Source organism: Panthera tigris, chromosome A3, assembly GCF_018350195.1.
Source record: "Panthera tigris isolate Pti1 chromosome A3, P.tigris_Pti1_mat1.1, whole genome shotgun sequence".
NCBI lineage: Eukaryota > Metazoa > Chordata > Mammalia > Carnivora > Felidae > Panthera > Panthera tigris.
Genome location: NC_056662.1, coordinates 125,220,137 through 125,233,988, shown reverse-complemented (window position 1 = coordinate 125,233,988; position 13,852 = coordinate 125,220,137). Strand labels below are relative to the sequence as shown.

General features: G+C 40.6%; 1 protein-coding gene across 1 annotated transcript; it reads right to left on the bottom strand.

Annotated features, from left to right (window-relative positions):
• Positions 1-8,225: 8,225 nt before the first annotated feature.
• RDH14 (retinol dehydrogenase 14) lies at positions 8,226-13,231 on the bottom strand. Its single transcript, XM_042982455.1, has 2 exons — positions 12,749-13,231; positions 8,226-9,475 (listed from the first exon to the last, which is right to left on the bottom strand). The coding sequence occupies exons 1-2, from the start codon at positions 13,136-13,138 to the stop codon at positions 8,858-8,860; spliced, it is 1,008 nt and encodes a 335-aa protein (XP_042838389.1). The 5' UTR covers positions 13,139-13,231; the 3' UTR covers positions 8,226-8,857.
• Positions 13,232-13,852: the final 621 nt, after the last annotated feature.

Genomic DNA, 13,852 nt, shown 5'->3' with positions numbered 1-13,852 from the left:
TGTTTTTTTCAGCCTGTGAGCCTTCTTTGTTGACATTCTAGTTTCCCCTCCTACAAATTCCTAATTATTATTGACTATAACTGTCAAAAATGATGACACACTTACTCAAGGCTCTTTCATACGCATCATTCCGTGTTTTGAGTAAGAGTGTATAAGACAATCCAGCATTACTGTCACAAGCCCAAAGAACCCTCTACTCCCTGTGAAGGTTGAGCTTATTTTCCAGGATGTTGGAAGAGACCATCTGCCAGGCCAGTTAAATCAGCTCCATCTACCCTGACCATCAATATGGTGGTAGACACCTTAGTTTTTGGTAATTAAATAACTAATTAAATAATCAACCTAATATCTTGTGAGTAATTGATATGTTTTAGCCCCATGCCAGATGTTAGCAGGAAGAAGAAAATGTTCAAACATGTCCTTGCCTTCCATGCACTATAGTCTGGTTCTTAAACACTCACATGTAGCCTCCGCATCCCCCTTACCTCTACTTCTCTGATTTGATTTGCAGCAGATAACTAGAAATAAATATTCCTAGGGTAGCCAGGGTTTCAGTTATGAACGTTCTTCTAATCCATTCACACTGCCCAAAACACATATGCAGGATTATCCATCACACGTCATTCTACAATCTTAATCAAATTGCCTGCTGAAGGAAGCCTAGTATTTATTACATTTTTCCTAAATGGAAAACAGCTGTGATAAATTAACCTGTTCCCCAGAAATCTCATATTAGGAAAGATTCGCGGATACTCTCTCATATGTCAGCCTTTGCAACCATGAATGATATATTCCTCTACCCCTACCTGTGTCTTTGAGTGTGGCTAATTCACTCGGCCGCTTTTACTTCTCTGTGATGTATTATAGAAGTGAAATGTTTCCTGAGGCAGACTAGCCATATTTAGGTGATAAGCACAGATTCAAAAAAAGCAAAAAGAAAATGTCACCCAGAAGGTGGAGTAGTCAACAAGAGAACACATCCTTTTAAAGCCCCCTTCAAGAGCCATGGCCATCTAGAGCATAAATCTGCTTATGAATTCACCTAATACAGGTATCTAATCAAATTTCTGGTTATAATTTTGTTCCCCAAATGGATTTCCTCACTGTGTGTCACCCAAAGGAAAGAGGTTTCCAGTTCCTTTGGTGGTTTCTCATTGTCTACTGACATCTTGACAAGTTCAAATATGTGAGGCTGCTGAGTGAGGGCCCAAGCATTGTACTTCTGTGATTTTACCAAAGAAATGCCATGTTGGCTGCCTCTCCTTCATCAGCTCCCTCCCTTTCCAGCTGTAACCTTCCATTTCTTTGTGTCTTCTATTATGCCATTGCTTGCTCATTTGCAAGGTGGTTTTTATTTGAAACTTTATGCTTCTTGTCCCTGGTCAGTAATCCTGTTAATCTGCTTGCTTTCTTTTCTTTCTTTCTTTCTTTCTTTCTTTCTTTCTTTCTTTCTTTCTTTCTTTCAGCAGAAAACAATCCTCCCAGATATTTTAAGGAAAAGGGGATTGAGTAAAGTAGGGAAGTAGGTGCCCACAAAATAATGGGGAGGGCTGAAATACTGGGTTAGGTTATAGTAACAGGAATGAATCCAGAAATACTACAGAACTGACCTGTAAGAGGAAGCTGCTACTTCTGTCATGCACGGTCAGGAAGGTGGGAGCCTGGCAGAAATACTTATTTACAAGACATAGCTTTGATTCTGGGATCAGGAAACCAGAATCAGGATGCTGCTACCGCTGTAGCCCCTGCTCAATACCCACTGAGAAGTGAGTGGACACAGAACTACAGGATCTACCTCAATTGCCTCTTGTTATCGAAACAAAACAAAACAACAAAAATAAGACTGAATAAAAAGAAGCAACTCTGTTTCCACAACTACCAGAAAATAGCCAAAAACAGTAGGAATCACTCATTCAAAATCTCACTGTAGAGGCATCTTTTGTTGGAAACTGGTTTTTGTCTGGAATGTGCACAGTGCAGTTGTTTTACTAAAAGGAAAGAAAACTGAATGGCAATTTAACATACCCAAGATAGTTCTGGTTCTATTTGTCTTCTTGTTTTTCTATAAACTGAGTGCAAGTTATATTGAATGTATCCTATCCTGCGCATAGCCCATTGTTCACATGGAATCTCTTAATGCTTGTATATGCATTAGTGGGTAAGGTAAGAATTACACACTGAAGTTAGTCATAAATTATACTCGGTGTAAGGTACTGACTTAGATCCTACATTGTCCCACACCCCAAAAGGCTATGACTAAGTATGTGGTTGGTGCCTTTGAATGTCCCCATATCACACATAGTGAAAAAAAAAAATCCCCACTGAAAATAAAAGCACATTTATTTGATTTCTTACATCCCGCATTTATTTTAAGGAGGTGGGGACCCTCTAACCTGCTATTCCTTTCCTTTCTACCCTGCTGCATACTTTTCCAATTTAGCTATAGTTACTTCTTTGTGGCTACGATGATTTCTTTTAAAATATTCCAATACGGTTCTTCTCCTCTTTTACAGGTCACAAAGAGAGCTATAGTGTGTTCGGAGAAGAATGAAAAATCTACATTTGAGCCTTCTCCACCCTCCTGCAAAGGACTCCATTGGCTTTTGCAACACCCCCGACTTCATTTATCTATAGGATGGCTCTCCATAGCTTTGTGTGAGCTTTTTAAAGTTCAGCCAAGCCAGCTGCATGATCAACACAAAGACAATAGCTCCCACACACAGGGCTACATGGATTAAAGAACCCGATCCATCAGTAAATCTGCCAGATGGCAGTGGAAGAAAGCTTGTAACTCTCTCACTTTCATTTCAACAGCAGCAAACAATGTTCAATGTTTAAAATAAACTCTTCCAGATGAGCTAAAGATAAACTCTGAGGTGGGTGGACTTGAGCTTGCTAGGCTGCAGCTCTGAAGTGTTTGATTACATTAACACAAAACCCCTGGGTAGGACCCGCTTCTGTCAACAGAATGCTCAGACTCCAACACCTACTACATGAAGCCATTTCCTGTGCTTTCATGGGTTGGTGGCAGAAACTTGCTTTGCTTTTTTCACAAACTAATGATTATGTATTTCTCTGCGCTCAGCATTTCCTCAAACCATGTGTACAACTTCAAGATATTCCTAAAATGTTAACATTGTATGTAGGTCTGTACAGATAAAAATCTCTTGAATATATTTACAACTTAAACTTCTATTTACTCATTCATTTTACTGCTCTCATAGTAGCAGGAAAGGTGCTATTAGGATTTAAAACCATTCTGCTAATCACTGGATTACTATGTAGACTATAGGGTATACTCCCTCAAAAAAAAAAAAAAGTATTTTTTAAGTCAGAATTTATAAAGAAGTTAGCAACTTCTTTTTTGTTGTTTTTTGAATAGATTTTAAAACTTGAGACTCGGAACAGACTAGGCTGTCATACATCATATGTAACATGGCAACTTCTCAAGACCGAAGGACATACTGAAAAAATAACTATTAAATATTAAGGAACTTACCTACTTAACACAATTAGTAGGGGCTTTAAATGAAGCAGAGAAACAAACAAGGTTAATGATGAAAATAAATCTTAGGATGCAAAAACACTCAGGACCAAATAAACCCAATAATCAATTAAGTCTATTGGGGTACTAAAATATATATATTTCAATTTAGATTAGAAGTCTTAAGGAAAATATGACTCACTATGCAGAACACATTTATTGCCAATTCCTCCAAATTGAAACTTTCTGGTGTCAGTGATAGCTCTATTTCATACAGTACTAGCCCTCTTCTTTGGAATTGGTTGGTTACATGAACAAGTTGATTAAAGAAGGAAATCATAAAGATGAATCATATGCACTGGGATTTATTATTTCAACTTGAAACATACAGCATATTCATTTATTTGCCTATCTTCTGATACAAGGCAAAGGGCCCTTATTTGTTGTTTTTCTGAGTATGAGTTCACTTGGAATCCCATCTTATTGCATTATAGTCACTTACACAGTATAGTCTATGATTTCCAGTTTTTGTGTCTTTAAAATGGAGTCAAGGGGCGCCTAGGTGGCTCAGTCGGTTGAGCGTCCGACTTCACCTCAGGTCATGATCTCACCGCCCATGGGTTCGAGCCCCGCATCGGGTTCTGTGCTGACTGCTCGGAGCCTGGAGCCTGCTTCCGATTCTGTGTCTCCCTCTCTCTCTGACCCTCCCCTGTTTATACTCTGTCTCTCTCTGTCTCAAAAATAAATAAAAATTAAAAATAAAATAAAATAAAATAAAATAAAATAAAATAAAATAAAATAAAATGGAGTCAAAGTTGAAAGTCACCTGCAAAGCACTAAATATAGACACCTTTTAGATTTTTATAAATATATTTTTAGTATTTGACAGGTGTTTTGAAACTTTATTCAACAGCAAGTTTCTAGCGATCTGCCATCATTTAATTGTAAGAAAGCACTCAGCTTACCTTTCATAGAAGTTCTTTCTCTTTGTGCTCATATTTCATTGGTTTGTATTATGATGAATGATTTCTATTATGATTACTAATAGTGCACAACTAACTCACACACACAGATTTGGTTGAGTTTTCTTTGTTGCCCCTGCCTCCCCAAAGCCTAGAATAATGACTGGCACATAATAGGCATTCAATAAATATCTGTTAAGTGAATACATGAGTGCTCTACAACTCACTCTTCGTAAATATATGACAGAACAGGTGGGGGCAGAATTCTGAGCCAGAAGTGCCCTGGAGGGGAACCTGCCAGCCTAGAGCATTTGCACCCTATGGGTATCAGTCAGTATGTTTTACAAGATGGAGTTATTACAGTAAGTCAATGGTCGGTTAAAGGTGCTTCTCTGTACTTTGGTGATCTATCTAATTTAGCAAAAACTCTTCCTTACTGGTGGTGCAAAATGGAGCACTCCACCTAACTTGCCTTTAGGAAGAAACTACCTTCCTCGTGTTAACCTGTAACTAATTTAACTCCCTATTGTCCAGATAAGCTTTGTGAAACATCTGAAGCTGTCTGTAGGGGCCAAGCTCCTGAAGGGTGATTAGTAACATGTTCTCTCTTCAGTGTTCCTTAGGACATTTGGAATCAATTAAATATTCAAATAGAGGTTCCCTCAGATCTCTGGCCAGGCTCAGCAGGTTTGTGAGGGGAGAGAGTTGAAGGAGGATAACTATGATTCCTCACATCAGAATCGATAGCTGGAGAGAGGTTTTAAAAAATACACTCTCTAGACTTCCTGGGTCTGCAAACAAATAGTCATACAAGATTAGAGATGATATGAAGAAACAACAGGAGCCACACAAAGAAACTGGTGTTACAGCACACTCAAGAACCGCTGTCATGCACAGTGTCTGAAAGAGAAGAAGAGTTAGTTAGTCCATTGGGCTGTTGCATAAATGTAATGGTCTGGCCTGCATGAGCTAAGAAAGGTTTTTACATTTTTTAAAGGATCATAAAAGAAAAAGAACATGTACCACAGATTGTATATGGCCTAGTGACTTTAAATATTTACAGTCTGGCCTTTTGTAAAAAGTTTGCTGACCCTTGGTTTAGTTTTGTTTCCATCATACGAACTCACACAAACATTACTATTATTAATTACTATTACCATTAATAGTAATGATCAGGTGCATTTGGGAAGGGGAAATGGATGAGTGCCTATTATGTGCCAGGCACTTTGCTAAATGCTTTATTTACATACTCTAATATATTCACTGCACAGTCCTTTAAAGGATTATCTGAATGATAGAGCCAAGAAAACAGAAGCTCAAGGAGGTTAAGTACCTTGCCAGTGTCTCAGGGAGAACTGGATAGTTGAGCTGTTAATCAAATCTGATGTGGTGGTGTCTTTATGCCATGAGATCCCTTTCCCAGTTAAATGCTACTGGGAAACCCCTATACAGAATAGTTACTCTGAGTAGAATCGAGGCAGAAAATCTAGCAAGTTCACTTCTTTTCAGAACAAGTTGCTTGATGTAGAAGGCAACATTTCAAAAGATGAAGCCAGAAACCAACATGAAAATGGGTTTCTAACTCAATTATTGCATCATCTGGCACACTGCACACTTCTAACAATATTTTGCTAAGGGTGAGAATAAGAATCAGCGGAACAGAATTGCCTTTTGCTCATTTCTTTGCCCAGTGAAATGGTTAGAAGTAAGTCAGCAGAACAGAAGAGTTTAATAATAATCTTCAAAATCTAACTAGTCATACTATAGCTATTAGCCCTCGATTCCATACAACACGGGGTGGGAAGGACATCTTCCAAATGGCAGCTCATTTTACCTAAATACTTGGTGTTTCCAGATGAGTTTCTAGTTTTCCATCATGATAAATTAATATATCCTATTTTATTATGGTGCCGCAAACAAGAACTCTGAAAGGCTCAACTCTTACAAAAGGCCCAACTCCCCTGAAAAGCATCAGGTATCAAAATGAAGCCAGAAAAGATGGTATTAACTGGAAGAAAAAAATAAATAAAAAAGGCGCTCTTTTTAATGAAGTCGAGGTGTAGGACAGATTTATTAGCTTCCATTTTTCCAAGTTGCATTCTGGTGTATTTCCTGCCATATTTCTAAGTTCAGCAAGTCTCTTTGTGGAGTATTTTTTAAAAATACATTTCAAAGAACATGATGCAGCTATACCCACTACACCTGCAGAGGCACACCTGTGATGATACAAACACCGTGTTCCTCAGATGCACAACCCAGTGCTCTAACAGAAAACAGATCTTCTGTGTAATCTGCCAAGGTCCTGCGATTCTCGAAAAGAATTGATACTGGTAACCAGATAATATAAATAGTCTTAAAAATAATAACCGAGGATTACTCCTGAGCAAAATGGTCCTTAAATTCAGTATTGTACAGTCCATCATTTTCTGTCCCAATTCCTTTTCCAATAAGAGATGGCTAAGACAAAGAAATACTAATTATTTTTTCTGATGTTACAGTACAGATACCTACAATAGCCCTATTCAGACTTATTTTTAGGCACACCACTGACCCATTACTTATTACTCATTCAAACATCAGTATTCAATGTTTACTGTGTGTCAAGTACTACACTTGATTCTTGAGGAAGGAACACTAATAAGAATATAACAAAATAAAAAAAAATTCCTTGAAGAATTCTTATTCTAAGTATCTAACTGGATTTTTGAGCAAATAATTAGTAAAGCTCCAAAATCAATTAAAACAAAGTAGTAAAAGGACTGGTTCTGCCTACAGGGATGGAAGGAACGATAGAAGGAAAGGCCAAGAAGCAAGTGAACATATGACTGATTTATAATGATGACTGGGTTATACAATGGAATGAAGAGAGATTCCTGTCTGAGACATTAGTCACTAGGCACCTGTGCCTATTTAAATCTAAATTAATGTTAAATAAGATTAGAAATGCAGGTCTCAGTTATATTTCAAGTACTCAATAACCACACGTATCTAGAGTGTACCTCACAGGACAGCACAGACACAATTATTTCCATCATTGCAGAAGGTTCTATTGGACAACACTAAGAGGACAAGGTAAGCCTGTGGCCAGTTCCTGGATAGTCTCAAATGTATATTAAAGAGTTTAAACTTTAAATAGAAGTAGTTTATAAACTATCATATTCTGCTAAGTCCTTTCAGGAATTAGCAAAAGGAACATATTTGGAAAAAGACAATACTAACAAGTATTGTAATTACTTGTTTTATCCATTAAGTTTCTCTACTTAAGACTTTTTTGTTTTGTATTGTTTATGTTTTTAGAGAGAGAACGAAGAGGGTTGGGGGTTGAGGGGCACAGGAAGAGAATCACAAGCAGGCTCCGTGCTCGGAGCCTGACACGGGCTCGATCCCATGACCCTGGGATCATGACCTGAGCTGAAATCAAGAGTTGGATGCTAAACCAACTGAACCACCCAAGCGCCCCTTAAGACTTCTTTTGAAGAAAGAATTCTGCAGCTTAACAAAAAAAGGCTGGAAACCGACTGTTATGGGCAATTGGAAACCACCACATATTTTTAAGCAGGGATATGACACTGTGACACAGATTTGGGTTTTTGAAATATTCTTTAAAAAATTTTTTTTTAATGTTTATTTATTTTTGACACAGAGAGAGACAGAGCATGAACGGGGGAGGGTCAGAGAGAGGGAGACACAGAATCTGAAACAGGCTCCAGGCTCTGAGCTGTCAGCACAGAGCCTGACACGGGGCTCGAACTCACAAGACCGCGAGATCATGACCTGAGCTGAAGTCGGCCGCTTAACCGACTGAGCCACCCAGGCGCCCCGAAATATTACTTCTTAATGCAGCATGCAAGATGTGTGGGAAGGGAAGACACTGGGCATACCAAGATCAGTGGAGGCTAATAAGATGATAAAGGACACAATTTAGTGAAACTTGTAAAAAATGCACAATTAAGAATTTGCATCACTGAATTTATTCCAAGTGAGAATGGTGCACACAATAGGCATATTATTTTCACACAAAAACCAGCACTGCAATATAAATATTTAACACTTTGGCCATGAAACTCAAAAAGATATTTGAAAAAACTTCTCAAGGTGTTTAAGTCACTGGATTCTTTAATATTTATAATCCATGCTTGCTCAATCATAATTTATAAAATTGTTCATTATATATTCATTACACTATTGCTCGTTACACCACTCATTATGCTTATATTTAAAACTTTTCTGAAATTTTATGTTCTCTAGAAAATAACTTTTTTAGTACCTTCAAAATATCCTTATGTACCTCTCAGCAGTTACTGTAAAACCAAAGCTGTGTTTTCAAGTAGCAAGTACTCAAGCCACACCATTTCTGATTACAGATGTAAGGCATCCAGTTTTATAAATAGCTCTCTTTCACTCCTTGTTCCTATTTTAATATGCCAACCATTACTTCACTGATATCCCAGAGTTTTCTTGCAACAGACTCATCCATAGCTTTGGGCAATAGCGCTTCCTCTTTACAGTCCCCAAAGTACTTTCCGGACACGCCTTCCACCTCAGGTGAAGAGGCTAAATAAACTGAAGTCTGAGCACCTTCTACTGGGGTTTTAAAAAAAGCCCACACCACCAAATTGAAAAGTGGTTTGACCAACAGTGGAATGTGTATGTGCCTGCCAAGATTCGTCCGCACAATACCAGGGTGTAATACGTTGACAGTAACATTTGTGCCTTCTAAGCGGCGGGCTAGTTCTCTGGTAAAAAGAATGTTAGCCAGTTTGCTCCGACTGTAACAAAAGCTTTTATTATAGCTTTGTTCACTGTTCAAGTCTTCAAAGTTGATGTCTCCATATTTATAAAGTTTGGAAGAGACTACCACAATCCTGCTGGGAGCTGAACTTTTGAGGAGTCCAAGGAGAAGATTGGTGAGTAGGAAGTGCCCCAGATGGTTCACTCCAAACTGCATCTCAAAACCATCTTCGGTCTTCATATAAGGGCAATGGAAGATCCCTGCATTGTTGATTAAGACATCCAGTCTAGGCTCTTCCTTTAAATGTCAAAAAGAGAATGAGGTAATTATGAACACAGGCCTCAAATGAAATTAAAAACAAATTCTTGCAAAGTACTAAAATTCTATACAATGCCTTCAAGGGTTTTCAACAGTTGAGGGTGGGTTGCATGCTTAATGGGGGGCTTGTGCTTCTCACATGTTATCTCATCTACCCTCAACAACTTCAAGAGCAAACTGAAGCACCCGGGTTAGGTGATTTGTGAAGACAGGGCTCCTAAGTGGCAAACAAAAATGGGAAGAGGAAATCTTCTGACAGCAATGCCCTATTTTTTAATGCCCCTATTTTTAATTAGTAAGCTAGCTTGCTTTTCTAATTGGGAGTTTCAAACCATAGCTAGAGAATCGATGTGTGCTAGAAAGTGGAAGTATAGCAGAAGGCAGGTCAGCATCCTTTATTCCCAGAGCTGCTATTAACAATGCCAGGGCCAAATTAGGATTTCTCCATTCTGTAGTTTTCTAAGGGCAAACAGTACCATGGGGATAGAGCAACTTCAAGTGGTTTCCTCAAAATTGGGACAGTAGAGAGGGTCAAGGATGCAAAATAAGACTGGAGAGGATATCAAGAATAAATCAAAGAAATATTAAGAAAAAAATAAGTAGGTAATATCAAAATATCAGAAACTACACAATGGGAAAAAAAAAAAAAAACAACAATGCAATGAAACATAACACTAAGTCTCACAATGACAGCAAAGGACATTTAGAGAGGAGTTAGCCCCAACCAACACCTTTAACATCTATTAGGATTCTAGAATACGGTTCTTTTTTCCCTGTATGAAATCTACCTCTTTCAAGCTACAAGAGGCCCGCAGCTTGGAAGATCTATATAGTCAGAATTCTGCACTTTGTACCCTCCTGCATCTCTCCAGAGTAAAATGCTAAAATTTAGACTGTCCTCAAAAGGAAGTCTTTTCATTTTTTAATTCATATTAAGTTGGTTTTCCCCAGCCCTTTCCTGGCTCCTCTCTGTCTCTTCTGATGGGCAGAGAAAAAAATGCACAACATGTTCCAGGTGTAAAGACGGAGTGATGACCTACGATTAAATTAATTTGAGGTCAAATTTCAAATTTCACTGGCCCTTTTGCCAAGTGTAAGTAAAAAGAAAAATGTGTTAAATTTCACAACTGTTATCACAGCCTACCTGTCAGAGGATCAACTATTTATCATTCTGTCTGTCTACGCACCTTTGGCTTTTCCAACAGTCAACTTCAAAAAGAAGGCAAAAGTTCACCCGTGGGGGAAAGAAAGGAGTGTTCTTTTTTCACTAATCCTTTGGAAGAGTTTCCTGTATTAATCATTTCTGAGCCATCATTCTTTGCTGGGCTTGTATTATTTTAAGACTTTATCATTCACTATTTTTTTTTTTTAAATTTGAGGAGATAAATGATATAAATACCATGAATACCAACCTGTGGGAAATTTACACTTCCACTAAAAAAATATATATATGGTTATTGTCACTGAACTTCAGAGCCAGGAAGAAACTTAATAAAGTTTATCTCTTTAACTTTTAATTAGTTCTGTCTCAAATGGCCAAAGTGGTTAAATGCTGTAAGTATCAGAAATGAGAAGCATTCCCAGACCCATCCACATTTTAATGAACAGGAAGACCCACTTTTTATGCTTCAACATCTTTTATACATCAGTATTGTTAACTGTTTCAGCTGATAATGAAACACTAGTTATTAAGACAAACAGACAAAAAAGATCTGCAATAGTTCCCAAACAATGCATCAAAGCGCCCTACAGCCTCATAAGGGACTCCACAGGGTGCTATGGATAATTTTATATTTTCCAGGGAAACAAAGTGATAATCTGTACAACATCTCAAACTACTAGCTGCAGGGGGTTCACAGCTTAAGCATTAAATTTTGCTAAATTCCTTTCAATGGTGTCTCATCTCTGCAAAGCTGAGTTTTTACCAAAATGCAAGTACAATGTTAAAAATCAATGTAGAACAAAAAAAGATGGACATTTCCAGTCTGATCCCAAAGACTGAGAAGTTGGTGCAGTGAACAGGTGCACATTTCCCATCAATAGTTATGGTTATTGAACAATGAAATAAAAAATTTTTTCTTTTAATTATGTGTATTATTTTTTCAAACAGCTACTAAGTTGTTAGGATGTAAATACTGGGTTGTTTGGACCTAATTACTTAATAAACCGATAGATCTTTCCTTTGGCTCACCAGCATTATGAAAAAAAAATAATTAGACAGTTTGGGAACCTCTGCTGTAGACTCAAGAGGCTCCATTTCATACAGGCACCTTTCCCAGGCCAGCTAATTTTAAATTTCACTTTTCTATATGGCTTTTGCAAGTTACCCCTGCAGGAAACTCTTCTATCTCAATTTCAACAGAGGACATCCCCTGCAGTGGAATATTTATCAGCTAACCAAAGAAATCCTACACCTCACTGGCAGGCAGCAGGAGTATAGAAGCTAACAGCGAGGGCTTTGGAGACAGATCCTGGGCAAATTACTTGGCCTACCTAGCCTTCATTGCCTAACGTTGTAAAATGGGGATAAAAATGTCTACCACGGTTGCTGTGAGGCTTCGATGACAGTAATAGCCAAGGGCACTTTAATTTCATTATAAGTGCTTGGAACACCTCCTGGCACACAGGAAAGTCATCCTAAGAATGCTTGGAACACCTCCTGGCACATAGGAAACCTTCAATAAATACGAAGTATTATATTTATTTGTCCCTGTTTAGAGCACTTGGCCACTGGGATTCTGAGCTCCAGTCTATTTAGAAATCAGGCCAGATACTGCTTAAGGATGTGGTGCTAATGAGTCCACTGGTGACAGAGAACTAAACTTCCTACCCCAGGTGGGGGGGGGGGGGGGGGGACATTGTTTCAAGGTCCCTGGCTCTAAGGTTCTCTGAAAGATGGCTTGGTGCAGATTCACTAGGGACACAGAAAAAACAGTCCGTGACCTCGCGGATCTCCTCCAGGGCCGGCCTCACATTAATGAAAGGAAATGTGCAGAAACTGGCTTATTTTCCTCTTGGGGCCATTATTTCCTCAGCATCTTTGGAAGGCAGACGCCTGTCCTACCAATTTTCCCAGCCTGCACTCCCTAGCCTTCTCAAAACCACTGGACTGTTGGGACTCTTAGGCTTGGTCTTTCCCAAGGTCACACCCTCCGGACTCTGGGCGGCTACCCGCCGCTCAGCCCACGCCCCACCCGCTCGCCGAGGCCTGCGCCCGTCCCCGATCTCCAGCTGGCTCCCGGAGCCCCACACCTGGAGCATCTCCTGACAGAAGGCGCGCACCGAACGCAGCGAGGCGAGGTCCAACTCCCTGACGACGAGCTCGCCGGCCTCGCCGGCGTCGGAGCCCGGCCCGGGGCCCCCAGCCTGGCGGAGCTCGCGGCGGAGCTGACCCGCTGCCTCTTCGGCGCGCGCGCGGTCACGGCAGCCCATGATCACCCGCGCCCCTAGGCGCAGCAGCTCGGCGGCCGTGGCGCGGCCCAGGCCGCTGTTCGCCCCTGTGATCAGCACAGTCTTCCCGTGCATGAGGCCGGAGTCCCCTCCTCCGTGCCGGACACTGGGCCCCACGAAACGCCGGGCCGCCAGCCACAGAACCCCACCCAGTGCAGCCAGGAGTGCCGCTACTGTAGCCACCAGGGCCATAGCCGCGGGTGCCGAGGGCCCACCGGCCCCTGCGCGGGACTTCCGGAGTGGTCGCGCGCGCCAGGGACTAAGGCTGCCACCTGCCCGCGAAGAATTCTGGGGCGCGGCCTTTCGCCGCCTGACGGGACGGCGTGGGGCATACTGGGACTTGTAGTTTTCCTTCCGAGGGCATCTGATTGGTTGCCGTAGTACAGCGCCCTGGGTCGTGGTGACTACGTGGAGAGGTCTCCAGCCTGAGCGTGGAGGGTGAGCACAGGCCCGAGAGTAGCGGGGGTCGACCCCATGGGAATGCCTAATGAATATTTTTAATTTATAAATCCCATACATCGGAGCTTGCTTAGTGTGTTTTCCGTTAAAGGGCCCTGGGACTTGTTAACCCTCAGTGAAGTTTACTTTCACCCTCAGGAGAATTGTCCCTGCCCACCTGGAGTCTGAGGAAGGGCTCTTTTTTATTATGATGAGGCGAAGAACTCAGCAACAGGAACCACTCGGAAATGGAATGGATCAGTGGTTCTGGTTGGTTTAGCGTTGTATCAGAACCTCCTGGAGGACTCATGAAAAACACCCCCCCCCCCAGAAATTGTAGGGTGCCAGTACGAGTTTAGAATTCAATAGGTTCCAGATGGGACCTGAGACTTTGCAATTCTAACAAGTTCCCAGGTGATTCTGATGCTGCTGATTTGTGGACCACAGTTTGAGAACTGAAAACCGTTA